Source organism: Pelophylax lessonae (genome assembly GCF_965119305.1).
Source record: "Pelophylax lessonae genome assembly, chromosome: 1".
NCBI classification, from domain to species: domain Eukaryota; kingdom Metazoa; phylum Chordata; class Amphibia; order Anura; family Ranidae; genus Pelophylax; species Pelophylax lessonae.
The window spans coordinates 542804634-542832169 of NC_138768.1; the positions used below are offsets into that span (position 1 = coordinate 542804634).

Here is a 27536-nt window from a genome sequence, read left to right on the forward strand (position 1 = left end):
GCTCTGTGCGTGTATATGTAGTTTGCAATGGCGCTGGCGAGGCTGCATTGGGGACACTGCGCTGGTGAAGCTGCATTGGGGACACTGCGCTGGCGAAGGCTGCATTGGGGACACCGCGCTGGCGAAGGCTGCATTGGGGACACCGCGCTGGCGAAGGCTGCATTGGGGACACCGCGCTGGCGAAGGCTGCATTGGGGACACCGCGCTGGCGAAGGCTGCATTGGGGACACCGCGCTGGCGAAGGCTGCATTGGGGACACCGCGCTGGCGAAGGCTGCATTGGGGACACCGCGCTGGCGAAGGCTGCATTGGGGACACCGCGCTGGCGAAGGCTGCATTGGGGACACTGCGCTGGCGAAGGCTGCATTGGGGGACAGTGTGCTGGCGAGGCTTCATTGATGGACACTGCGCTGATGAGGCTGCATTCACGGGCATCGGTAAGACTGCATTTGATTAAAAAAAAATTGTTCTGAGTTCAATGCTGTTTATTTAAAATTTAAGCTTTTTTCCTAAAATTTCCCTCCTAAATTTGAGGTGCATGTTATACGCCGATAAATACGGTAGTTAATCTGGTTGAAAAAAATACACAGGTCTATCTAGTTCAACCAATAAAAAGGGAAAAAAAAAATCAGAAGACCAAGGCCACACATGCTCAGAAACTAAGGAATACATTACAATACAACACATTACATCGCTTCTTATATAGGAAATCTGGTTGGAAAAAAAAATACACAGGCCTATCTAGTTCAACCAATAAAAAGGGGGGAAAAAAAAATCATACAATCCCATGTACATCTTATAACCACAGTTGATCCAGAGGAAGTCAAAATCCTCCAGCAAAGCATGATCTAAATTTCTCCAGCAGGGGAAAATTTCCTTCCTGATCCCCCCGATTCCTCAAGAGGGTATTGGATATTCCCTGGAATATTTACCTATAAATGTTAGTATCTAGTTAAATTAATTATGTACAATTGGGAAATAATCCAGGCCTTTTTAACCTCCCCCCATCCGCGCTACAGCCTATATACGGCTGCAGCGCGGACTTGAATTTTCGGGAGGCCATTTTTAAACGGCCTCCCAGTGACACGCCCCCCCCGCGCGCTCCCGCGAGCGCGCAGCGGGGAAAATCTGTGTCGGCTGTGTCCCTTGGACACGGCCGATCGCAGATCGTGGTGAATGGCCGCTGTGATTGGCCATTCACCACGATCGGGCCGTCCAATGATCGATGATCTCATATGTAAACATATGAGATCATCTCTCATCGCCAGCGCTCCTTCCTCACACAGAGCCTGCAGTGTGAGGAAGGAGGGGGAGCCTCACAGCGCCGGGGACACAGAGACATGTAATCAGGGCACTGATCACCAGTGCCCTGATTACTAAAAGGTAAAAACATACACACAGTGCCCCCCCATCAGTGCCCACAGTGCCCGCCATCAGTGCCCCCATCAATGCCCACAATCAGTGCCCATAGTGCTGCCAGTCAGTGCCCATCAGTGCCTGCTCATCTAGGCACTGATGAGCACTGACTGGCAGCACTATGGGCACTGAGTGTGGGCACTGATGGTGCTGCCCATCAGTGCCGCTCATCAGTGCCACCTGTCAGTGTCCAGTGCCCTCCGCCAGTGCCCATCAGTGCCGCCTATCAGTGCCCATCAGTGCCGCCCGTCAGTGCCGCCTCTCAGTGCCCAGCAGTGCCACCTCTCATTGCCCAGCAGTGCCACCTCTCAGTGCCCAGCAGTGCCACCTCTCAGTGCCCAGCAGTGCCGCCTATCAGTGCTCATCAGTGCCGCCTATCAGTGCTCATCAGTGCCGCCTATCAGTGCCGCCTATCAATGCCGCCTATCAGTGCTCATCAGTGCGGCATATTAGTACCTCCTCATCAGTGCCCATAAGTGCCACCTCATCAGTGCCCATAAGTGCCACCTCATCAGTGCCCATCAGTGCCGCCTCATCAGCGCCCATCAGTGAAGGAGAAAATTTTATTTTCAAAATTTACTCGCAGAAAATAAGAAAAACTTTTTTTTTTTTCAAAATTTTCTGTCTTTATTCTTTTTTTTTTGTAAAAAATAAAAAACCCAGAGGTGATTACATACCACCAAAAGAAAGCTCTATTTGTGTGAAAAAAATAATAAAAATTTCATATGGGTACAGTGTAGCATGACCGCGCAATTGTCAGTCAAAATGTGACAGCGCTGAAAGCTGAAAATTGGCCTGGATGGGAAGTGTTTAAGTGCACAGTAGGCAAGTGGTTAAAGCAATCTACTGAGCTGGCCAGAACCAGATTTTGAGGGAGACTATTCCCCATTTTCACATCTCTTACTGTGAAAAAACCTTTCCGTATTTGGAGATTAAATCTCTTTTCCTCCAGACATAGAGAGTGCCCCCTTGTCCTCTGTGATAACCTTAAATTTAATACTCAACACCAAGTTCACTATATGGACCACTTATGTATTTGTACAGGTTGATCATATTCCCCCGTTTATCTCCCCCCCCTTTTAAAAGAGAGAATAAATTCAGTTCCTCTAATCTTTCCTCATAGCTGAGCTCCTCCATGCCTCTTATCAGTTTGGGTGCCCTTCTCTTCACTTTCTCCAGTTCCCCGATAAACTTTTTGTGAACTGGTGCCCAAAACTGAATGGTATAATCCAGATGGTGTCTTACAAATTTGTTCAAGGGCGGTCTCGCCATTTAGGATCTGCTTTTTTTCCCCTCAGCCACCGCTGTCCGCCAGCTCTGTTGTCTTCACAGAGCTGACATCGGAAGAGCAGCACAGCAATGTACAGAGGGCGGGGGCTGGCCCAGTTAACTGATTAGTTGCTAGAACCGCCCTGCATTCTAGCTTTTAATTTATTATATATATATATATATATATATATATATATATATATATATATATAATGTGTTCAATGGCAAATGCCAATCGAGCTCCATGGTGCCGGGCAATGAGCACAGGGCCCACTAAAGGATGTCAGCAGGCCCTCAGGCCACCCTCATGAAGTCTGTTTCCAATTGTTTGGTCAGAGACATTCACACCAGTGGCCTGCTCGAAGTCATTTTGTAGGGCTCTGGCAGTGCTCATCCTGTTCCTCCTTGCACAAAGGAGCAGATACCGGTCCTGCTGATGGATTAAGGACCTTTTACGGCCCTGTCCAGTTCTCCTAGAGTAACAGTCTGTCTCCTGGAATTGCCTCCATGGTCTTGAGACTGTGCTGGGAGACACAACAAACCTTCCAGCAATGGCACGTATTGTGAATAAAAATAGAAAAACAACTGCGCTAGTCCAACCAAAATGAGAATATAAGCAGCGACTTCAAGTGTGACCAACACCCCAAAGACAAATAATAATTACAAGTCGCGCTAGAAATGATCAAACAATAATTGAATTGTGTCAAATAATGATTTGATAGTCCATAAAGTCCATAGAGACCAGATGATGTAAACGTGACTGTGGGGTATTCGTGTAGATGGAAGGCTTACCAGAAATCGATAAAAATCGTGCCAAATGAAAACACAGATTCCAAAGATTCAGCAAGGACTATACACGATTGATCTCCCAATCAAGAACGATCTCCCTCAATGGTATGGTTATATGTGAAATAAAAATAGGAACACCATAGCGTAAAACCAAAAAACCAAATATGGAACAAAATAGAGGGAAAATAGCACTTTATAGGGATGTAAATCACCAAAGAATCCAGTGATAATAAAAGTGCTCATAAAAGTAATGATGTGAAAAAAGTGAGAATCCACCACCAACCAAACCAATAAGGTACTGCTTACCAAATGCAAAAAATGACAGGCTGAATAATGATATTGTGAAATAGTAAAACCAGACACCTCCACCGATAGGAATGCAGCTTACCAGAAAACTCTAATAAAAACACCCATAAAGAAATCCGAGGATCCCAAACATGCTAGAGCTGTATCACCACAAATCCTAAATGACCTTACCAGATGATGATATATGGTAGGCAAATAGCATTGGCTGGCGTGTGCAGAAATGGAAGACCAGATCCGCTGCATTCCTATTTATTATCACTGGATTCTTTGGTGATTTACATCCCTATAAAGTGCTATTTTCCCTCTATTTTGTTCCATATTTGGTTTTTTGGTTTTACGCTATGGTGTTCCTATTTTTATTTCACATATAACCATACCATTGAGGGAGATCGTTCTGGATTGGGAGATCGATCGTGTATAGTCCTTGCTGAATCTTTGGAATCTGTGTTTTCATTTGGCACGATTTTTATCGATTTCTGGTAAGCCTTCCATTTACACGGATACCCCACAGTCACGTTTACATCATCTGGTCTCTATCGACTTTATGGACTATCAAATCATTATTTGACACAATTCAATTACGGCATGTATTGTGCCATTCTGGAGGAGTTGAACTGCCTGGGAAACCTCTATATGGTCCAGGTATCGCCTCATGCTACCAGTAGTGACACTGACCCTAGCCAAATGCAAAACTAGTGAAAAACACTCAGAAAAGAGGAGTAGGTAAAAAAAAATCAGTGGCCTTCACCTGTAAAATCATTCCTGTTTTTGGGGTTGTCTCATTGTTGCCCATCTAGTGCACCTGTTGTTAGATTAATTAACACCAAAGCAGATAACAACCCCCTCTGCTATTTAACTGACCAGCTCAATATCCCTGGAGTTTAATTCACTTGATGCTACACTCTGATTAAAAAGTGTTCCTTTAATTTCTTTGAGCAATATATATTGACCCACTGATACATGTCTAATGTTTACCTCATTCTCCTCATTTATTTTACTTTCTTCTGCTTTTTTAGGTTCTTCTTTGGAAATAATCTTGTTTTCCGTATTTTTCTTCCACGTCTTCTCTGTTTCATTCTGTGTGCGTAGTGTCAGGGCCCCTGTTAGCTGGGATAAATTTTGCTCTTGTTCTTTCCTGTGAGACAAAAAAGCCATTTAAGTACTCATGCAGTAACAAATTCAAGCAAGAAAAAACTTAGAAGGTCAGCTGTAGCATAATAAAAAACTAAAAAGAAACTTTCAGTTAAATATATTTACATGCTACTTCTGTATTTGATGATACAATGCTCCCATAGGTACAATAGAAGTTTAAAGAAAATCACTGCACAGTCAGGGAAATCTCTTTCTAGTTGTCAACTCAACAAATGTTCCGATTTAAATATTTACTCTCCAAATCTGTTCCAATTGGATTTTCTCTCACTTTCTACTGCAGTGACAGTGGTCACTGAAACATATAGAGAAATTGACACAATAAGCAAGAAAATCGGACAGCCATTCTAACCCTTCCCTATTCTATCTAAAACTAGATGCTTTAGATGCACTTTAACTCATAAGATATTCACGTTCAATGGATTGTATGTTGTATGTCTTTTGCTACTGCATTATTTTGTATATACACAGATCATCCAAAAAAATTATGACTATTGACAGGTAAAGTGAACAACACTGATTATGTCATTACAATGGCATCTGAAAGTGGGTGGGATATATTAGCCAGCAAGTGAATATGTTGTCCCTGATGTTGATGTGTTGAAAAAATTGGCAAGTGTAACGACTTGAGCGACTTTGGCAAGGGCCAAATTGTAATGGCTAGATAACTGGTTTAGAGCGACTCCAGAACTGCAGCTCTTGTGGGATGTTCCCCCTCTGCAGTGGTCAGGACCCACCAAAAGTGGTCCAAGGAAGATAAGTCCGATCCAGCAGAAGAGCTACTGTACTGCAAATTGCTGAAAAAGTTAATTCTGGTTCTAATGCAAAGGTGTCAGAACACACAGTTCATTGCAGTTTGCTACATATGGGACGGTGTAGCCACAGACCTGTCAGGGTGCCCAAGTTGACCAGGGGTTCGCAGCCAAAAGTGCTTACAATGGGCACATGAGTATCAGATTGGATCATAAGGCAATGGAAGAAGGTGGCCTGGCCTGATAAATTCAGTAATGGTTTAGGGAACTCAGTATTGGGTTTGAAGTGTTAAAGCGGAGTTCCGGCCACAAAATCATGCCTGTAGATTTTATGGCATCCGCTTCCTTATCCTTTCCTGAGCCCGAATTGGAAATTCCCGGCCTTTTTTTTTTTTTTACTTACCTTTTTAGAGAGGATAATATACTCACCTTACCATCCACTTCCTCCTTCCTCGGCCGTGCCGTCACTTCCGCTTTGCATTGATTCCTGGGAGCTGAACGTCATCGCTCCCAGGAATTAATGCGCCTGCACTGGCCCCGACGTCAGTTCCGGTGCAGGCGCGTCATACCTTGCTAAACAGCTTCTGGGCATGCCCAGAAGCTGTGCAGGGATGACGCTGCAGACCCGGAAGTGACGGTGGGGCCGTTGCAGTGCATCGTGGGACCGAAGAGGGCGGAAGAGGTCGCAGAAGATGATCGCTCTGGCTTCAAGCTGCCCACACCAGAGATGGCAGCGCAGGAGAAGAAATTTTAAAAGTAAGTATTTTTTCTAAAAGGTAAGTGCGAACCGGGACAGATCAGAGGCTATCCATTGTGGAATGTACTAGCCCTGACTGTCCCGGGGTATGTTCATTGAAATTTTTTCTGTGGCCGGAACTCTGCTTTAACTTGGCCTCCAAATTCTCCAGATCGCAATCTAATTGAGCATCCGTGGAGTGTGCTGGAAAAACAAGTCCCATCCATGGAGGCTCCAATTCGCACCTTACAGGTCTTAACCACTTGCCGACCAGTCACTGGGACTGTACTGCGGCAAAGTGGCTCGATTTCGTCCAGAGACGTAGACCTATGTCGCTGGACTCCTCCCCTTGTGGGTGGCGCTCGCACGCCGCCGGAGGCTCGCTCCCGCTGTTTTCAGTCACAGCGGGGGTCGGGCCAGGGGAGGAGCGGCGGTGATCACCGCCGCTCTTCCCCGATCGTTGGGGAATCGAGTTTGGAGATCCACCCGCTTGTGTAAACAAAGCGGGCGGATCTCCTAAGTGACAAACAGTGACAGATTGCAGGGTCCAGCATAGCTGAACATGCGATCTGTCCCTGTGTCACTCAGTCACCTCCCCCCACACACGTTAGTATGCACCAGGCATACATTAACCCCTCCCTCTCCAATAAAATTAACCCCTTCCCTGCCAGTGTCATTTTTACAGTAACAGTGCATATTTATAGCACTGATTACTGTAGAAATGTCACTGGTACCCCCAAAGTGTCAAAAATGTCAGTCAAGGGTCCGATCTGTCCGCTGCAATGTCGCAGTCCCGCAAAAAAAAAAATCGCAGATCGCCGCCATTACTCGTTAAAAAAAAAAAAACACCAAAAATGACAGAAATCTGTCCCTTAGTTAGTAAACGCAATAACTTTTGCGCAAACCAATCAAAATATGCTTATTGTGATTTTTTTTACCAAACATAGGTAACAGAAAACAAATTGGCCAAAAATTTTAAACAAATTTGATTTTTACATTTTTTTGGGGGGGAATTTCATATAAAAAAATGTGAAAAATATTGTTATTTTTTCAAAATTGTCGCTCTTTTTTTGTTTATAGCGCAAAAAGTAAAAAATCGCACAGGTGATCAAATACCACCAAAAGAAAGCTCTGTTTGTGGGAAAAAAAGGACGTAAATCTCGTTTGGGTACGGCGTCGCACGACCGCGCAATTGTCAGTTAAAGTCGCACAGTGCCGAATTGCAAAAAGTGGCCTGGACGTAAGACAGCAAAATCCTCCGGTGGTAAAGTGGTTAAAGGATCTGCTGCTGAAGGCTTGGTGCCAGATACTACAGGATATCTTCAGAGGTCTAGCAGAGTCCATGCCTAGACAGGCTATGGCCGGTGGTCATAATGGTATGGCTGATCAGTGTATATTTCCACAATATTACCCATAGTATATAGTACAGTATATTAGTCATTTAAATATGTAATCTGTTTCGGCTTATAAAAAAAAAATCACAATCCAAAGGCACTAATAATTAATACGTTTAATGGTACCGAAGTGTATAAAGTCATTATGTATATATTTTTTGTAAAATCCACGCAATTAATATAAATTCCATGACAGTCTGCTCCACAGTTTTCCTGACTTGTATTCTTTACACATTAGTTCAGTGGTAAGAACATGTTCACATTTATCACATTTTAAAGTGCACTCAACCTTTGTACAGGAAATGATAAAGATGCCAGTCTCCGATTACTGAGTGACATATGACAATGATAATTTCATTCAGGCTTCATGCAATAAATGAGAAAGCAAGCTGAGATAACAGACTATTGCCTCATTTAACCTATTCAAACTAAACAATCCTCTAATGGATGCATAGGCTAACCAAGCCCAATCTAATTGCCTTACGTAATGGGAAAAAACATAGCTTGAAGTAAGAAACTGGGACCTCACAAGGTTAATAACGTCACTGAATTTGGTTATAAAAAATCAATAAAATTAGTTATATATTTATTTAAAACTGTTACAGCTGTTTGAAAGCAAAAGCATGAAACCTAAAATTACCTGCAGGCCTAAAATAAAAATGTACTCATTTGAAGGTGATTTACCAAAGAAATGCTGTAATTTTCACGTAAGTTTGTTAGTACATACAATTCAGATACAATTATTTTAATTTTGTTAATACTTAGAAGTATATTATTTACTAGCTACAAATAAGATACTTTCGTTTTAAAAGAAATCAACAGAATTTTTGCTCTGAAAAATGATCAACCAAAAAAAAATGCCAGTTTTTAAGACCAAAACCGCAGGACATATTTGAATTCAAAATTACAGGTCTATGGGGAAGCTAACCTGCACAAAAACCCTGGGTTAGTTGTGCTTTAGTCAAAGCGCAGCTGCGCAGTGTGAAGCCGCCCTAGAGCAGTGATTTCAAGCAGATGTAAATTATAACTGGGTGGCATTTAGTTCAATAAAACACTGTGTACTACAGTTAAACTTTAACATTAAATCCATTTTATTTTTTTTTTCTGATCATCTTTGGCCTCATCAACCACTTCCTGTACACCCCATTGCTTTGAACTGGCCGTCTGATGGTGATTGCAGTGGACCATGCTTGTACAATGAGTGTAGGCACAGGGCTTGTTATTGCCACCAGGGGCACATGTGACATGGTGACAACCCAGGAGGAATATTAGTTCTAACCACATAACAGGAAGTGCCTGTTCAAGGATCATCATGACAGGATCATCAAGTATTTCTTTTAAATAGAAAAGCTGCACATTTAAAAAGATAGAAAACATCTGGATTTCCAAAAGCCTTGAGGAGCATATATTCAATGTGTTGGATTTTCTAAGATATGATATACAGCTCGAGACTTAAAGTGATTGTAAAGTCTCCTGTTTTGTTTTTTTTTTCGGCCCAACCCTTCTCTCTTCTAATTGGCTAACTCACTTTGATTGACAGCAGCGGGAGCCAATGGCGCCCCTGCTGTGTCTCGGGCAATCAGGAGTGAGAGTCCCGGACAGCTGAGGGACTTGTGGACATTGCTGGATAGAGAGGGGGCTCAGGTAAGTATTAAGGAGGCTGAGGGGGGGCTACTACCCACACAGAAGGATTTTTTAATCTTAATGCATATAATGCATTAAGATAAAAAAAACCTTCTGCCTTTACAACTCCTTTAACCAGTCTAGTTTATAAATATTAAAAGTTTACAGTGTTTGTATTATGCAACAAATACCTTTTCTGCTATCTTCATATGCCAATTTGGCTCATTCACCTGTGTTTTACCTGCTTTTGATATGATACGCTATGCAGTCTCGATGTGCAATTTCATACTATGTTATCTCGCTTTATGCTCCCTGTATCACCTACACCAATAAATACAGATTAAACCAAAACATAGAAAACTCCTCTGGAAATTACAACAACATGTTAAAGCTTATATGAAATGTTAGCGATTTGGATTATATTTACTTTAACTATTTTACTATTGTGTTAAAATATCTTGACCCAGACTGGATAGATTGACATAGACACTTGGGGCAGAAAGCACTCTTGTGTGTAATAGTTTACTCCTGCCCCTGAGTGCCCATGCCCAAAATCTTCAACAAGCAATATCTTTGCAATATCTTCCACAAACCGCAGATAGCAAAGTGCCTAGAGTGGGTGGAATTAGAAATACTAGTCTGTACATTCACATGGTTCCGAAAAACAGGTTACTTAGAAACAAGTGACTGAAAGCAGTAGGATGGTTGGTATACACGATATTTACTCTTTTTGTGGGGATAACCTTTAAGGGGAGAAACAGACAGCAATAAAAGCACATTTCTTATTAGAAATAGGAATGTTAAAGGGGGGCACAACCCTTTGGGCCCACCTTCAAGGAACTTCAGCTCCTCTCCCCCTTCCTTTCTCTAAAACTGCTGTTATTGTATGTAACATTTAGGCTGTTTGTTCTGTTAGGTATATTGCCCCTTTAAGGATTCCCTTAGTTTCCTCTTAAGGCAGCTGGACCTTCTAGGTCTAAAAAGAGCTTAGCTGACCCTATATCAGAGCTATACAGCAGTATAGATCTCCTCCTTAGGCAGCTGCTAGGGCAGTGGAGTAGTGTGGCTGCAGCGCTGCCTGGCCCTGGATGAAGAAGGGGCTAAAGAGAAGGACGAATGCGGGGTGGATGGCGGTATGTCACAGCAGGACTTACCAGCCTCGCAGCCTCTAACCATACCAGCTGAGAGCGAGCAGAGAAGCAGGCACTGCCACGTGAAAAGGAACAAGCCGCCTGTGAGGGAGAGAGGAGTGCCAAGAGGTGGAGCCATGGCCACTGGGAGTCGGCGCTAATGTGAGCACCATGGAGGCGGGTCCCAGCAGAGGAGACGGCCAGAAGAGGAGGGTTGTCTCTCCTTTTACAGCATGTGCAAGAACCCAGAGTAACAGAAGCAGGTCAGGTGCATGGGCTGCGACAAAGCGGGAGATGCCTCCACCAAATCCTCCTGTGGCAGCCAGGCTGCCAGAACCTGTGGGATACATAAAGCAGGAAGAGACTGGAGATGGTGCCCCATTCCCTGCAGGAAGCTCTATCTGGGGGAGACAAGAGGCTGGAGCAGAGGCTGCACCAAGTGCTGCATCCTGTCCCAGGACTCAGAAGATGGTGTTGCATGGCGAGTTGCCTGTGCTGTTTGGTTTTGTCACTACTGCTGCAAGTGTGCCTCCTTCTATTAATGTCCCTTATCCAGCAGCTGCAGCTTCTAATGATACTTGTAAAGCAGCTGCACAGATGCTGGATCTAAAGATCTGGAAGGGGATGTTCGTTGACATATTGTCATTATAGCTAAAGAATTTTCTTTTAGAAGTTCTGATAGAAAAGGTGATGACAGGCAACGTTTTTGAAAAACTTTTAATTCAAGGTCTTTTTTCCAGCAGGCATTCCTGGATTCGGACGCATGCCACCTCTTCACTAATGCTGCAGGGTCCTGAGGTTTGGCAGCCATATGGGAAAAGCATTGTTGTTGCAGGAGATGGCCGGGAATCCTGAATGCTTAAAAAATCTACTAGAAACAGAGTATTATTGGAGCTCGTCCTGGTGGTTGTGGCAGTTGAATTCTGGGGCTCTGATTTTGTAACAAGCTCATCCTGCTGCACACCAATAACAAGGGCGTGTTATACGCAGTAAATTGTCTGTCTTCTAAGTCATTGTTTGTCTTTCAGGTGGTGCATAGTTTAGTGTGTTTATGTTTAGGATACATTTGGCTGAAAGCAAAATTTGTCCCTGGAAAATCAAATTCTCTGGCTGACTCCCTATCTCATTTTCAAATCCCCCTCTTTCAACAACTTCTTCCCAGTGCAGACCCAGTGGGCCATACACGCCCTGCGCATTGATGGGCCCCGATTTGAAGGTAATACTTAGAACTCAGTCTGCATGTACTTGGGCAGATTACTCTTCCTCTTGGGAGAAATGGGTCTCTTTCTCCACCAGGAATAGTGTTTTTTCTCTGACAGATCCTGCGGAGGTTGCTATTTTGTCCTGTCTTCCTTGATGGAGTGGTGTTTTTCTTATGCTCACATAGCTAAAACACTGGTGGGGCTTTCATTCTTTTTTAGGCTGTTTAACCTCCGAGGTAGTACAAAATTCTTCACGGTGAAGCAGGCCTTGAAAGGCTACAAATGGACTTATTATAGTCCAGATGCTACGCAACCTGTATCCAGGGTAATGTTATAGCAATTATGTAGTGTAACGCCTGTTATTTGTTTTTCTGCATACAAGGCTTTGCTATTTAGGACAGCCTTTGTGGGGACCTTTTTTGGAGCCTTTAGGATTTCCAAGCTGGTCCCTCCCAACAAAACAATAGATAGGGTGTATGGTTTGATCAGATCCGCCTTGTGGAGTCGGTCTTTAAAATATTTATCAGACAGTCCAAAACAAATCAAGGAAGGAGGTCATTGGCTCTCCATTCCTACTTACGAGAATGGTGGCATTTGTCAAGTTAGGATGGTTCGCCAATACCTTTTGGTTCGCCCCTCACGCCCAGGTCACTTACTTATTTATGATGATGGTCTTACCCTGACAAAATATCAATTTTGTTTTGAAAAAAGGTTTAACCTATCTGGGTTGACGGGATTTAAAGTTTATGTCCTATTCTTTTAGAATCTGAGCTGCCTCTGAAGCTGCCCAGAGGGGTGGGTCTGAAGACATCAAAACTTTGGGTAGGTGGAAGTCCAAGCGTTTTCAAGTTAATGTCCATCCTAATCTTTTTCTTAGATTTTTTTTTCAGGTGATGCATGCGGTATCCGGATTATCGGACACTTTTATATTTTTTTGGGAGCACAAGAGAGCGGCTCAACGGGAGTATTTAGAGAACCTTTCTCCTGATCATTTCATGGTGTTGTGAAAAGGTATACAAGGTCTCCAGTGGTGCAAGTGCAAGCTATACTTAATGCTTTCCATGTTGTATCAAAATTGGTCTCCTATCTTGATACACCTGGGAGGAAATGATTTAAGGAAATTGAGGACTTTAGACTTGCTGTTTAAAATGAAGAATAATTTGCATAGGTTCAAGTTAACTTCTCCTCACACTACTGTCATTTTTTCTGAAATTGTCCACCATTTGTCTAGGCTTTACGCTCCCCAATGCCATATTATGGAAAAGATTAGGAAGAGGATAAATAGGGCGCTTGAGAAGTTCTTGCCTCTTCTTGATGGCTTTTCATATAGGCACGTAGACTTGGAGGGCAGGATTGCCGGATTGTATTGCCGGGACAGGGGTTCATTTATCGGATGTAGGGCTGGATTTCTTTAACTTAGGTTTGCAAACGTGCATTGAAATGGTCACGGGTATGGGGTAGACTGGTCTTGTTCATTGAACAAGTACCGGCTGGTGGGCGTTGATATTTCACAGTATATACTTAAGTTCTCATAACTGAGCAAATATGTAGGTGAATCTGTTTATTCTAATTGTTTTTTGAAAAAAATCCTCTTGCAATGAATTATCATTTGCATGTATTGGGTAAATCAAAGTATCGCAGCCATTTCATGTCGTTGGTTGTGTACAGTGTTTTTCTTTAATATTATTATTCGTGATCATGTGGGCTGGGGCTTTGGGGCCTGCGGTCCCATGTTAAAGGAGGGGCACAACCCTTTGGGCCCACTTTCGTGGGACTGCGGCTGCTCTCACCCTTTCTTTCTCTAAGCCTGTTAATGTATGTAACATTTAGGCTGTTTGTCCTATTGGGTACATTGCCCCTTTAAGAATTCCCTTAGTTTTCCCAGGTGGGCTATTATAGCCAATGGGAACACCTGAGAATATTCTGGAATGCTGGTCCAGAGCTTTATAAGGTGGCTGGACCCTCTAGCAAAAAGAGCTCCTCTGCCTCCTGCCCGTTGCACTATTTTATGTGGTTTTCTGCCACCCTGGATCCAGGAGGGGGGGTAGTTGAAATGTCTCTGTTAATGCTCGAGTTCTCATAACTCAGCACAGAGGTTGGTAAATCTGTTTGTTCTCATTGTTTATTTGAATAAACTCTTCTTGCAATAAATTATTATTTGCATGTATTTGGTAAATCAATAAAGTATCACGGCCATTTCATGCCATTAGTTGTATATAGTGTTTTGATTATTATTTGTGTTCATGTGGGCTGGGGTTTTGCAGCCTGCAGTCCCATGGGTTAGAACCTATCCAATGTTTCTGTTGTCTGTTGGTGTCCCATTGAGATTTTCTTCATGTATCATTTAGACATGAAATGGTAGAAAAATTCTGTAATGGAGGCAAAGATATTAGTAAAAAACTGACATAGAGTCTAATGTTTCCCTAATCGAAACGTGAAAAAAAGTATACATTTAGGGTTTTTTTTTATATTTTACTATTATGCTAATAATTGTATTTCCAATAAGGCTGTAGTAACCCTACCTCCGCTCCTCTGCTTCTTCTTCTGCTTGCTTGCGTGCTCGTTCTGAAATGATCTCATCACAGATAATATCATATGGTTTGTCCAATGAATGTTCACCCATGACCCAGACCCAGACTTCTTCATCTGCTCCAAATTTCCAGTTTACTGATTTTCGTGAAGCTGAAAAACAATTTTTCAAGATAAGTCCCAGGTTTGTACAAAATAAACCACACACAATTTTAAGCAACAACGTTTTGGACAAATCTTTTTTAAATGTCTTTTTGAATGGAAAGGTCTAGATCTTGCTTACTAATTTGCCAAGGTACACTCTAGCATCAAGTGCTGTATGAATTTGCCTGGGTAGGGATTTAGATAGCATAGCTTTGTTTTGTAAAACCCAAAATAATTGAATTATCATTCTTTATATCACTAGAAGAAATAAACTGAGCGTAGCTGGAAGAATCTAAAATCTTTTTTCCAGTTTAGAAGGGAAAAAGAAAACAAAAACATGTGCTCATCATGCTGCAAAAAGAATAAACCCCGCCATGCTGTTAACACCGCTTTAGCTCCTCACACATCTTTGAGACTGAAGTTTAGAGTACTACCTGTGTAACAATACTGTATTCTGATAACTACATGTTTGTTACTTGTAATGAGAAAAATCCCTATTTGTGTTCCAAATTCCTTTATTTAAAAATGTTCTTCACATATACAGGCAAACTAAGCTGTCCAGCAAAAAAAGGTGGTAATACTGTAGATCTAGAGAAGCTATGGCTACGTTTAATTCATATGTTTTACATTTTAAGTCCCCTTCACATGTGTTCATGTATTTGTTGTGTGTATTATTTCACATGTCCCTTAGGGATAATGTCGGTGGCCACCATTTTGGTTAATTTCAGCAACAAAGGTAAGTAAGGCAGACCAGTTTATGTAGAAAAAAAAGGTAAAACAACGTTGCAGTTGACCTTTAAGTTAATTAGGTAGACAGCTTCCCATTAAAAAAATACTGTTCCATAAACCGTACATTTCTACACCTATCACCAACTCTAACTAATGCATTTTATACATTAGGTAGCCATGCAAAGCTAATGCAGTATTGCAGCAGCTTAAAATTATATTAAACAACACAAACATTCAGAAGACTAGTGGTTCAGAAAATATCAAAAAGACTTTTGTTTTCCCCAAAACTCTAAAAATGTAAAATTTCCTTTGGCATGGACAAGTGAGATTTACAAACTGGTGTTTTACCAAACCTTGCATAATAATGGATCCCAATTTGCTGCATACATTGGTATTGCAGCACTACAAATCGGTACTGCAGCACTACAATGGGGCAATCCTCAACTCATGTTTAGGAAGTAACACTTTGCCTTTTTCATATAATATGGACTTATTCAACAAGACAGCCAATTAATTTTTAAAAAGGGCAGTAACCTGTGCCAACCATCAGTCAGAGTTACAATACTTGAAAAAACAAAAAGTAGTGGGGGTGGTCCAGGAGGGAACCCCCCACGGAAAACCAACTAAGGATACTCAAGCATTTAATGAAAGAAGGTAAATTTTATTAAGGCACGTATGCCTATAAGGGTAAAAATAAGACACAATACAGGGTACCGGAGAAATGTCATTAAGGGCAGTGACAAGGGAGGCAATGTGGTCCTCATGAGCGAAGAAATGTACACCCGTGAGGTGTTTAGACAACTTAGTGATACTAACACATATTTAAAGCTCCAGGGGAACCCCTTTCCCTCCCTTGTCGCTGCCCTTAACCAGAAGATCCTCCTTGCCAGGGAGGCAGACCTGATCTCCAAGAGAGAGGCAGACCATTTGACCGTAAAGAGTTATAACACCCCAACTTTTTACATCATCCCTAAACTGCACAAATCTTTGAACAACCCCCCAGGTAGACCCATTGTCTCAGCGATAGGGGGACCACTCGAAAGGGTGGGCCAATTTATTGATGTGCTGATCAAGGAGATGGTGACTAACCTACCTTCTTTTGTACAGGACACCAGAGATGTCCTCTTTAAATTATCACAAACTTCCAATATGTATAACATCACCCTAGTTGGGATTGATGTGGAAAGTTTATATACTTCCATCCCACATGAGTGGGGCCTACAGGCAGTCACCCACTTCCTTGATCGGCATCATCCACACCTGGGGGCACATAATGAATTTGTTGTTGAGCTCCTTGAATTCTTACTCCAACACAATTACTTTCAATTCTTACATAACTATTACCAACAAATTAGAGGCACATCGATGGGGGCACCGTGGGCCCCGGCCTACGCGTGCCTCCACTTGGGACTCTGGGAGGAGCAGGTGGTCTATCCATCCCCGATGTACCTCAGCCATTCACGCATGTGGCTGAGGTACATCGACGATGTCCTGCTCCTCTGGGGCGGTACCCAATATGAACTGGAGGAATTCATGCATGAGCTCAACGACAACAATCGTAACATCAAACTGACATTTAATGCCTCTTTCAATCACCTCCCTTTCTTAGACCTGCTCATTTCCAATGAGAGTGGTAGGTTGAAAACAACCACATACCGTAGGGAGACAGCAGCTAACACACTCCTAGCGGCAAGCAGCCACCACCCTAGACCCCTGGTCCAGAGCATTCCAGTGGGTCAATTTCTCCGTCACAAAAGGAATTGCTCTGACCCAGAGGACTACCAAGTCGAAGCTAGGCAGCTCCATAAGAGATTTCATGAAAGGGGCTATACACACCAAACTATCAAACGAGCCCGCAAAAAAGTGGCCCTGAGACCCAGGACAACCCTCCTTGGCAAGGGTGACAACTCAATTCCTAAAAAAACTTCCAAAGAGACTACCCATCCCCGCATTATCACACCTTTCGGCACGCAATGGGAGCAGGTCAGGACTGTGTTGAATAAACATTGGCAGGTCCTTACAATTTCTCCTCTAATTGAACGCATTGTCGGACCACGTCCCTTACTTACAGCTAAACGGGCACCGAGCCTTAGGGACAACCTCTGCCACTCGGAGTTTACGCGCTCACGAGGGGAAGACACTTGGCTTTCCTCGCTGCCTAGACTAAAAGGTATGTTCCCATGCGGAAGGTGCACGATCTGCAAATCGGTCCTTAAATGTAAAACTTTTTCAAGCTGTGATGGACAGAGGGAGTTTACCATTAACAGTTTCATAAACTGCCAAACAGAGCGCGTTATCTACGAACTCATTTGCCCCTGTAAAAAGTCGTACATCGGCAAGACGAAACGACAGCTCAAAGTGCGGATTTTGGAACATATCTCTGACATCAAGAAAAAGGTAGATAACAGAACCGTGCCCCTCCATTTTCTTGAGCACCACGGGGCTGACCCGGAGGGCCTGAAAGTTAGGGGGATCTATGCATTAAAACTGCCAGCCAGAAGGGGGGACTTTGATAATGTCCTCCTTCAAAAAGAAAAGATGTGGATATACATGATGGGGTCCCGGGTACCCCACGGCTTAAATGTTGAATTTAACCTCCAGCCTTTTCTTAATGCATGATTTGGGCCCCCCTGGACGCACCCCCTGGTTGCCCTGACGGGAGGGGCACGGTTCTGTGTCTATTCAGCTAAATTCTCGATATTTCCTCTTTTCCGTAAGTAGACATACAGTACCCATATTTACTGTGTAACTTACAGTCCTGGACTGTTCAGGATAAGCTCAGCCCACAGATCTCCTCAATCATAGGTCACTAATATTGTGATTCTTTCTAGCCTGTCCAACATAGGTACTAGTTAGATTCTATATGATTATCATGGATAATCTTCTCTTTTTTTTTCCCCCCCTTTTTTGTTTGAGTTCCCACGGTGATGGCAATCACACAGACCATTATTTTTATTTATTTCCATGTTGTGTCTATAGCTTAATTATTCATGTATTATGCAGTGTTTTTATCCTGTCTGTTCATTAATTTGGACATTTCCTGGTGCCACCCTTTGTGATGAGTACATTCACCTTAGTCAAAGATGTGGATGCTGTTAATTCATTGAGGGGTTACTCTTTACAGGTGTCCCCTGAATGGGTTAAGCGCCGCAATGGTGATGACATAGTTAATTTACTGCCGCCAATTATGTCCAACATAAAGGCGGGCACCTTGGATAACACCACTAGCTCTGAAGAAACCGACTGTGTGTCGGTGAAACGCGTCAGCGTTGGTGTGGTGGCACCTCACACACTGTGTCCCCCCGTGCAGCATCATCCACATTGCTTGCCATCCTTATGGTCACTGTCAGCGGCTGTTCCCCTTACCAGGCACCCGGCGGATCGTACTAACCGGAAGTGACGTTTTCTACTCACACCAGGAAGCTACTGAATCCCTCATGCCGTGGTAGCCGAGACCCGGGTTGAACGCCGCACGGAAGAAGCCAGTGGACCGGACTGCACAGCACAACGGGACTGGGACGGAGCTTCATCCCTCTATGGATCCCATTTAAAGCCCAGTCGGATCGCATATCCATCCAAATATCTGCAGGTAAAGCTGTCCGTATTCATATACCTGTGGAACATTCCTCTGCTTCCTGTACTCAAACCTACCTTATGAGGATATCGTCCCCTCATCAGCATTTGTAACAGCGAATCCGAGCCTTCACGGGACTCAAACAGCTGACCATTACATCTATTTGCCAACTCTTTGTGATCAACCCTCTGTCCCTTTTCATTTTGGAGCCCACAGCCCCCTTACATCTCTCCTATGAGAGGACTGTTTGATCCACAGGCTTTCCTGTTTTATGCACATACCTACACAGGAACACTATGAGTTATTGAGGTGACAGCGGGTTAATGTTTCACTGAAGCACGTTTTCAGGCTGTGTTATTGGATGCATCCATAGAGGTTACCACACACCACCCGGCAATCGTGCCGACTTTATTGTTCGACATATGCCGCGTGGTTTGTCAGGTCATTTTGAGTGACCTACCTATTAGCTGGTCTTAGACCTACACCACTCTTAGGGTGTATCAACAATTTTAGCTAATCTTGGTTATACTCATGCCATTTGATATGCACCAGTCCTATTTTCATATGTGTGTAGTGCCACCTTTTATTTTATGTTTTTAATCAGTGTCATTGCAGTGTGTTTCTCCGGTACCCTGTATTGTGTCTTATTTTTACCCTTATAGGCATACGTGCCTTAATAAAATTTACCTTCTTTCATTAAATGCTTGAGTATCCTTAGTTGGTTTTCCGTGGGGGGTTCCCTCCTGGACCACCCCCACTACTTTTTGTTTTTTCAATTTCATATCCCCATCCAACGGCCACTCAATGCCTCTTTTTAGCCCACAAGTCGTGTCTATATACACAGTACTGTGAGGCTAGGTATATCATTTACTTTAGTAATTTTGAGGCCCATTATGGATTACCACTAATCCCGTTTATTTTAGAGTTACAATACTTGACAGATATGGAGCCACTCAAAGTCTCCTGCATAACATCCCACCCGCTCTCTCTACTGCTGATCCCTCCAAGGAGCATGTCCTGTTTCGTCCATCCTAAGTATTACAAAGCCCGGAGCCGCACTATATGTATCAACTACTTCTAAAAGTGAAAGTATAATCTTCAGCTACAGTCCCCGTCTCTTGGTCATGCCCCTCTATTATACCACTATGATTTAAGTGATTGTAAAGTCTTTTTTTTTTAATAACAAACATGTTCTACTTACCAGCCCCGATTCTCCTCTTCTCTGGTTCTTCTTTGCTGCTCCTAGCCCCTCCCTCCTGTTGAGTGCCCCACAGCAAGCAGCTTGCTATGGGGGCACCCGAGCCGAGCTGCAGCTCTGTGTGTCCATTCAGACATGGAACTGTGGTTTGACCCCGCCCCTTCTCACTCCTGATTAACTGATCAACAGCCGCGGGAGCCAATAGTGCTGCGGCTGTGTCTCAGCCAATCAGGAGGGAGAGGGACTCATGGACACCGCTGGATAGAGATGGGGCTCAAGTATGTATGAGGGGGTGCTGGGGAGACTGCTACACATAGAAAGTTTTTTATCTTAATGCATAGAATGCATTAAGATAAAAAAACTTTTGGACTTTACAACTCCTTTAAGCCCAATTCAGATGAAAAACATAAGAGTGTTCTGCCCAATGGGTGGGGACATTGGTTAAAGTGCAAGCTTCAACCTATCAGTCAGATTTTCGATTTACGAGTTTGACATAGCTATGATAGAGGAAATGATAGCTGATTGATTAAAATTAGTTAATTGCATTTTTAGGTTACGCACTGCAAAATTATTATAATTTTATTAAGCATATTTCTATATTCTTAAGGGATCATTTACACCAGCGCATGCATATTAATATTAGAATAACACGCGCATGCTGATGTGTGCTGTGAACACACACTGCATTGCATCATGGTGCTTTCAATTTTTTTACCCTGCTGTATGTAGTTCCTAATTTGCGTCACTCACAATGCATTACAACATGTTGGAACGTGCTTTGCAAAAATGCAGTGTGTCCTACTTTTTTCAGCATGGTGGTGTGAACTGAAGCCATAGGCCCTATGGCAAATTGCCTTGTTCTTGCACTGGGACTGTCTTGGGCAACACTGTCCAAGGCAGTTGGCTTGAAAAAGCCCTTAAGTTTTTAACCACTTTCAGACCGGAGGATTTGGCTGCTCAATGACCAGGCCCTGATTTGCGATTCGGCACTGCGTGACTTTAACAGACAATTGCGCGGTCGCGCAACACTGTACCCAAACAAAATTGGCGTCCTTTTTTTCCCACAAATACAGCCTTCCCTTGGTGGTATTTGATCACCTGTGCGATTTTTATTTGTTTGTGCTATAAACAAAAAAGCGACAATTTTGAAAAAAAAAAAAACACAATATTTTTCACATTCAGCTATGTGAAATTCTCAAAAAAAAAAATTTTGTTTAACATTTTAGGCCAATTTGTTTTCTGCTACATATTTTTGGCAAAAAAAAAAAAATCGCAATAAGCGTATTTTGATTGGTTTGCGCAAATGTTATTGCGTTTACTAGCTACAGGAAAGATTTATGTAATTTTTATTGTTGTTTTTTTTTACTAGTAATGGCGGCGATCTGCGATTTTTTGCGGAACTGCGACATTGCGGCGGACAGATCAGACCCCAACTGACATTTTTGACACTTTTGGGGGGACCAGTGACATTACTACAGTAATCAGTGCTAAAAATATGCACTGTTACTGTAAAAAATGACACTGGCAGGGAAGGCGTTAACCCTGTTGGTTCTTCTTTGCTGCTCCTAGCCCCTCCTTTCTGTTGAGTGCCCCACAGCAAGCAGCTTGCTATGGGGGCACCCGAGCCGAGCTGCAGCTCTGTGGTGATGAAGGGGTTAAATGTGACCCTAGGGGCATGATTCTAACTGTGGGGGGGCGTGGCTTATGAATTCATCACAGAGACATGTGATCCTATATAGCAGGATCACATGACAGCTGTGAACTTCAGTGAGAAGTACGGACGGCTGTGTTTACATCAGCTGTCCGTCCTTCTCTGTCAGCAGCGGCAGATCGCGAGTGGCCAGCGGCCATCGGAGCTCCCTGCTAGGGATGATCGAACGGTTCGGGTTGACCATCGGTTTGACCCGAACATTGGCTGTTCGAGGTTCGGCCGAATTTAGAACTTTTTGCCCAAAAAGGTCGGAATTCGGCAACCAGAACCGACCAAAATGCAGGAGGTTTAGGAAATGGGCTTTAAAAGCCCGTGATTGGACCAGAACCATCAGTAAAAGCCAATTGAGGGGGCAGGAGAATGCTAGGAATGTGATTGGAGTGACTAGGGGGTCCATAGGCCAATCATTAGTGAATACGCCCCCCAGTATATAAGATAGCCCCCGCCAAATTCCTAGCATTCTTATACAGGGACATGGAAGAGAGTGGAAGCAGTTCTGTGACTTCTGTTACAAAGTGTCATTTAGCAATTTTTAGTGTGAGGAAAGGGATATCTAGTGTAGTTAGGGTGCTATTTTCCACTATAGTTAGCTTTAATTATTCAGTTTCTGTAGGGAAAGTGTTAAGTGTAAGGGGACCGTAGTGTAGTGTAGGGTTAACTGACTGTGACTGCTATGGAAGGGTGACAAAACCCTTCCATAGCAGGGTGACCGCTATAGAGAAAAGATTGTTTCTCTGGTGTCACTTTCACTGCACTAATATGGCTCCGCTCCTGTCAGCATTCTTTTTGCTGCAGGCGTTGATAATGCTTTTTTGAGGACATGTTTGGAGTCAGGCATGACATCTGAACATGTGTATAGGGGTATATATACACACACATGTCTGTATATATACACCTGCACATATATAGGAGTGAAAGGAGCAGAACACTATACTTTTGCTAATGAAAGAATTTGCACTAATATGGCTCGGCTCCTAACACACCTATATATGTGTAAGTGTAAAATACATATAAGTGTGTGTGTGTATATATATACACCCCTATACAGAAGTTCAGATGTTTTGCCTGCCTCCAAAGAACCCCAAAAAAATGCCCAAAAAAACGCCTGCAAGAACAAACCTGGGCATTTTTTTTTTTGGCGCTGGCATTTTTTTGGGCTTTTTTTGGGTTCTTTGAAGGCAGGCAAAACATCTGAACTTCTGTATAGGGGTATATATACACACACACTTATATGTATTTTACACTTACACATATATAGGTGTGTTAGGATCGGAGCCATATTTGTGCAAATTATTTCATTAGCAAAAGTATAGTGTTCTGCTACTTTCACACCTATATATGTGTATGGTATATATATATACCCCTATACAGAAGTTCAGATGCTTTGCCTGCCTCCAAAGAACCCAAAAAAATGCCAAAAAAAATGCCAGCGCCAAAAAAAAATGCCCAGGTTTGTTCTTGCAGGCGTTTTTTTGGGCACGTTTTTGGGTTCTTTGGAGGCAGGCAAAACATCTGAACTTCTGTAAGGGGTATATATATATATATATATATATATATATATATATATATATATATATATATATATATATATATATACACGCACACACTTATATGTTTTTTACACTTACACATATATAGGTGTGTTAGGAGCGGAGCCATATTAGTGCAAATTATTTCATTAGCAAAAGTATAATGTTCTGCTACTTTCACACCTATATATGTGTAGGTGTGTATATATACCCCTATACAGAAGTTCAAATGTCATGCCTGCCTCCAAAGAACCCAAAAAAATGCCTGCAAGAACAAACCTGGGCATTTTTTTTTGGCGCTGGCATTTTTTTGGGTTCTTTGGAGGCAGGCAAAACATTTGAACTTCTGTATAGGGGTATATATACACACACACTTATATGTATATATACCCATACACATATATAGGTGTGAAAGTAGCAGAACACTATACTTGCACTAATTAAATAATTAACACCAATATGGCTCCGCTCCTATCACACCTATATATGTGTAAGGGTAAAATACATATCAGTGTGTGTATATTCCAAAGAACCCCAAAAAATGCCAGCGCCAAAAAAAAATGCCCAGGTTTGTTCTTGCAGGCATTCTTTTGGGTTCTTTGGAGGCAGGCAAAACATCTGAACCTCTGTATAGGGGTATATATATATATATATATATATATATATATATATATATATATATATATATATATACACACGCACACACTTATATGTATTTTACACTTACACATATATAGGTGTGTTAGGAGCGGAGCCATATTAGTGCAAATTATTTCATTAGCAAAAGTATAGTGTTCTGCTCCTTTCACACCTATATATGTGTATGGGTATATATACATATAATTATGTGTCTATATATACCCCTACACAGAAGTTCTGATGTTTTGCCTGCCTCCAATAACCCCCCAAAAATGCCCAAAAAATGCTTGATACTAAACCGGCAAGGTGTGAAAAGAGCGGAGCCATATCCCTGTTCTATAAGTGACAAAATACAAACAATCTTTTTTTTATGGTTCTGGACATGCTACAGAGCTGAAACTTCACAGGTACACTTTTTAGACCCCCCAGACACTAAATCCAAAGTCAAAATAAAAAAATCTCATTTTTTTTTTTAATTTTTTCAATAATTGGCTCTCTATCAAAAATGACAATTTTTAAGAACTTTTTTTGTGTGATTCATAGTTTCTGGGGCATGACCCAGAACCCTATGCACTTTTTAGGGGCATTTATTGGGTTTTAGGGCTTTAAAATTGTGTTTTTTGATTACCGAAGTTCGGGTCCCATTGATTTCAATGGGGTTCTGAAATCCGGGCCGAACTTTCGGGAAATTTGGATGTTCTGGCCGTACCAAACTTTTGAAAAGTTCGATTATCCCTACTCCCGGCCACACGAACTAGCTTCCCCGCTGACAACCGGGGGTGGGAGCACACCTCCGGCGGCGCGCGATCGCCCCTAGCTCCTCCCAGGCGAGCGCCATACATGTACGAGATTTTGCCTGGGAGCGCCTGCCTGCCGCAGTACATCTGCGGCGGCTGGTGCTAAAGTGTGGTTAAAAACTGGTCAAATAATGCAGGAGGCAGAGCGTATGGGTTCAGGGCCTTTTTAATCTAAATGGGTTTCCTTACTGCACAGTAAACCCTGGATGGCTTTAAAAATAGGATCCTCCATATCTAACTTTTTTGATATTTGCAGGGGTACACGCCAGGGATGTCCGCTGTCCCCTTTTTTGTTTTCCATTGAACCTCTGGCGGTGGCACTGCGCTCCTCCCCTGGGTAAAAATTGGATTCCTGGCACTTTATGCGGATGACATATTGTTGTTTTTGAAAGATCCAGGCCGTAACCTTTGTGCAGTTTTTCGTATACATTTTTTGGGGGTTTTTTTGGGCCTGCATGGGAATTGGGATAAATCTATTATACTCCTGTTGGACCCTGGTACTGCGGATGTGGCAGATGTGACCATGCAGTTGCACTTGGTCTCCCACTTCATGTATCTTATGATCCGTATATCGGCGAGAGTTGCAGACTATCAAGCACTAAACCAAGTTATGATTATGACAACTTCAGTGTGGAGGTATGTGCATGTATACAAGGTATATAGTAAGTTTAATCTCCAAAACTCCACATGAAATCTATTACTCTAATATCTCATTATATTCCTTCACACCTGTTATTTACGTATTTATTATAGGTACTTTTATAGCACCGTCAATTTATGCAGCGCTTTACATATATATTGTACATTCACATCAGTCCCTGTCCTCAAGGAGTTTACAATTTAAGGTCCCTAACTCACATTCATACATACACGTACTAGGGACAATTTTAGACAGGAGCCAATTAACCTACCAGCATGTCTTTGGAGTGTGGGAGGAAACCGGAATACCTGGAGAAAAAACATGCAGGCACAGGGAGAATATGCAAACAATGCAGGTAGTACCGTGGTTGGGATTTGAACCAACGATGCTAGTGCTGCTAGGCAGAAGTTTAGAATTAGGGAAATGTTAAAATGTTAGATTTGTCCTCCCTTTCTGTTTCAGTGACTGGTCATTAGTACAACCAGAGGGGTGAATTTTGGGGCCACAGACAGTGAAATAAAGTGGACCTACAGTTCAAGGCTCGGTTCACACTACTGCCACCTAAAAGTCACGTGACTTTGTCAAGCAACTTCCTGGCAATTTTCTGGCGACTGAAGTACTACTTTGATGCAACTTTACTGTAAAAGTGACTTTCGGGAATGCCTGGGTAGTCTTCCTGTTATGTAGGATTGAAAGCACATCAATATAGATGAAGATCCAACTTGGAGGCGCCTTCCAATAAAGTCTATGTGCACATGTCGGATAAAAGTTGCCTTGAGGTAGTACAGGTACATTTTCTAAAGTCAGAGCAATTTCAGTAGTGCTAATTAAGACAGCTCTCATTAACATGGGATTTCACATCATGTGACTTGGGGTCTCACAAGTTGGATGCCAAGTCGCGGCAGTGTAAATAGAGCCTAAACCTACCATATGCCAACCAAAACAAAAATAAATAAATGTCTAGAGATACACACATAGAGGATAATGGCATATTCTAACTAATTCATGTCCAATTTCAGTGATAAATTATAAATGATCATATTTGATTAATTTAAAATTAAGTTTGTTTTTTAACTGTATAATAGAAAAAAATGGTATGGATTTTATATACTATACACACATTTGGTTAGTCTTGGTGGCACATTGAAGTCCCACGCACCCTGTGTTGCTTTGGGGTGAATGTCTTTTTGTATGTATTTTAGAGAGGGATGGTGCCCACAGAGTAATTCAAAAGAAAGGACAGGAAGAACCCACGTTCTGTGCTTTGTCATATTAAGACAATGCACACAACTGCTGTAACAGGAAAATGGTGTCAAGACTATGATAATAGAAATTGCTAGTAGTACAATGCCTATCCGACTGCATATCCATCAAGTAACTCCCATTGGGCTTTAAATATAGTAAAATCTTACTGGAAAAAATTACTTACTTCATCTTTAACACCAAGAATTTTTCTTTCAGTATGTGTGCCGCTGTTCATTTCTGAACGCTAAAAGTAAATAGTCATTGTGGTATTTATGATCATCTCAGCCAATGAGGCCTCTGTTAAATAGAGTTTGACCATGTAAGAATTACCAAGGACAGCTGAGAATTTGCAGTGCTTTTTTTTATTGAATTGGATGGACTTTTGAATGAGAGAGTACAGTTAATAAATATAAAAATGTCACATCACAATACAAACTATCCAGCTCAGTCACTAAACGCTAATAAGGAAGTCATCAATAATTAACAGCTAACATTTTTTAAAGTCCACCAATTTGAAATAGGTTTGTCATCATAGAATCCATTTACCATAAATATACAGCATTAATGTATACAGCATCATCTGTGACTACAGTATCAAATCTGAATATATTACACAGCTATAGAAAAATAAAAAAAAACACGCCCAGAGTCATAGTTCAAAAGGTATACACTTTTTTATGTTTGACATTATACCATATATAAACCAAGGAAATATGAACATAATATTATTGGTGTACCATGCTTACATAAATCTGATATTACAAATTAGTCTATTCGTTTAGAAAGGTTATAAAATTTAATTCCAGCCAATGTTGACACACCTTGCAGTCTTAAATGGGAGAGATGGGAGAGGGAATAATTTGTTGCCTAACCCCAGCATGGAAACTATGAGCTAAAGATCATAATGGCCACCGTTTGTTTGCCAATTATAAATTACTATTGTGAAATATAACTATCTTTCCTCCACTACAAAGAACTATAAAAACTAAACAATTTAGCATTTTTTTTTTTTTTTAATGTTTCATGTATGAAATTG

At 42.1% G+C, this 27536-nt stretch overlaps 1 protein-coding gene across 1 annotated transcript in view; it reads right to left on the reverse strand.

Annotated features, from left to right (window-relative positions):
- The window catches only part of SH2D4A (SH2 domain containing 4A), a 162742-nt gene that overhangs the window by 80382 nt on the left and 54824 nt on the right, over positions 1-27536 (reverse strand). Inside the window, exons 3-4 of the mRNA XM_082247811.1 lie at positions 14288-14447; positions 4755-4914 (exon numbers count right to left, since the gene is read on the reverse strand). Of these exons, the coding sequence (XP_082103937.1) occupies positions 4755-4914; positions 14288-14447 (320 nt within the window). The remainder of the gene's footprint in view (positions 1-4754; positions 4915-14287; positions 14448-27536) is intronic.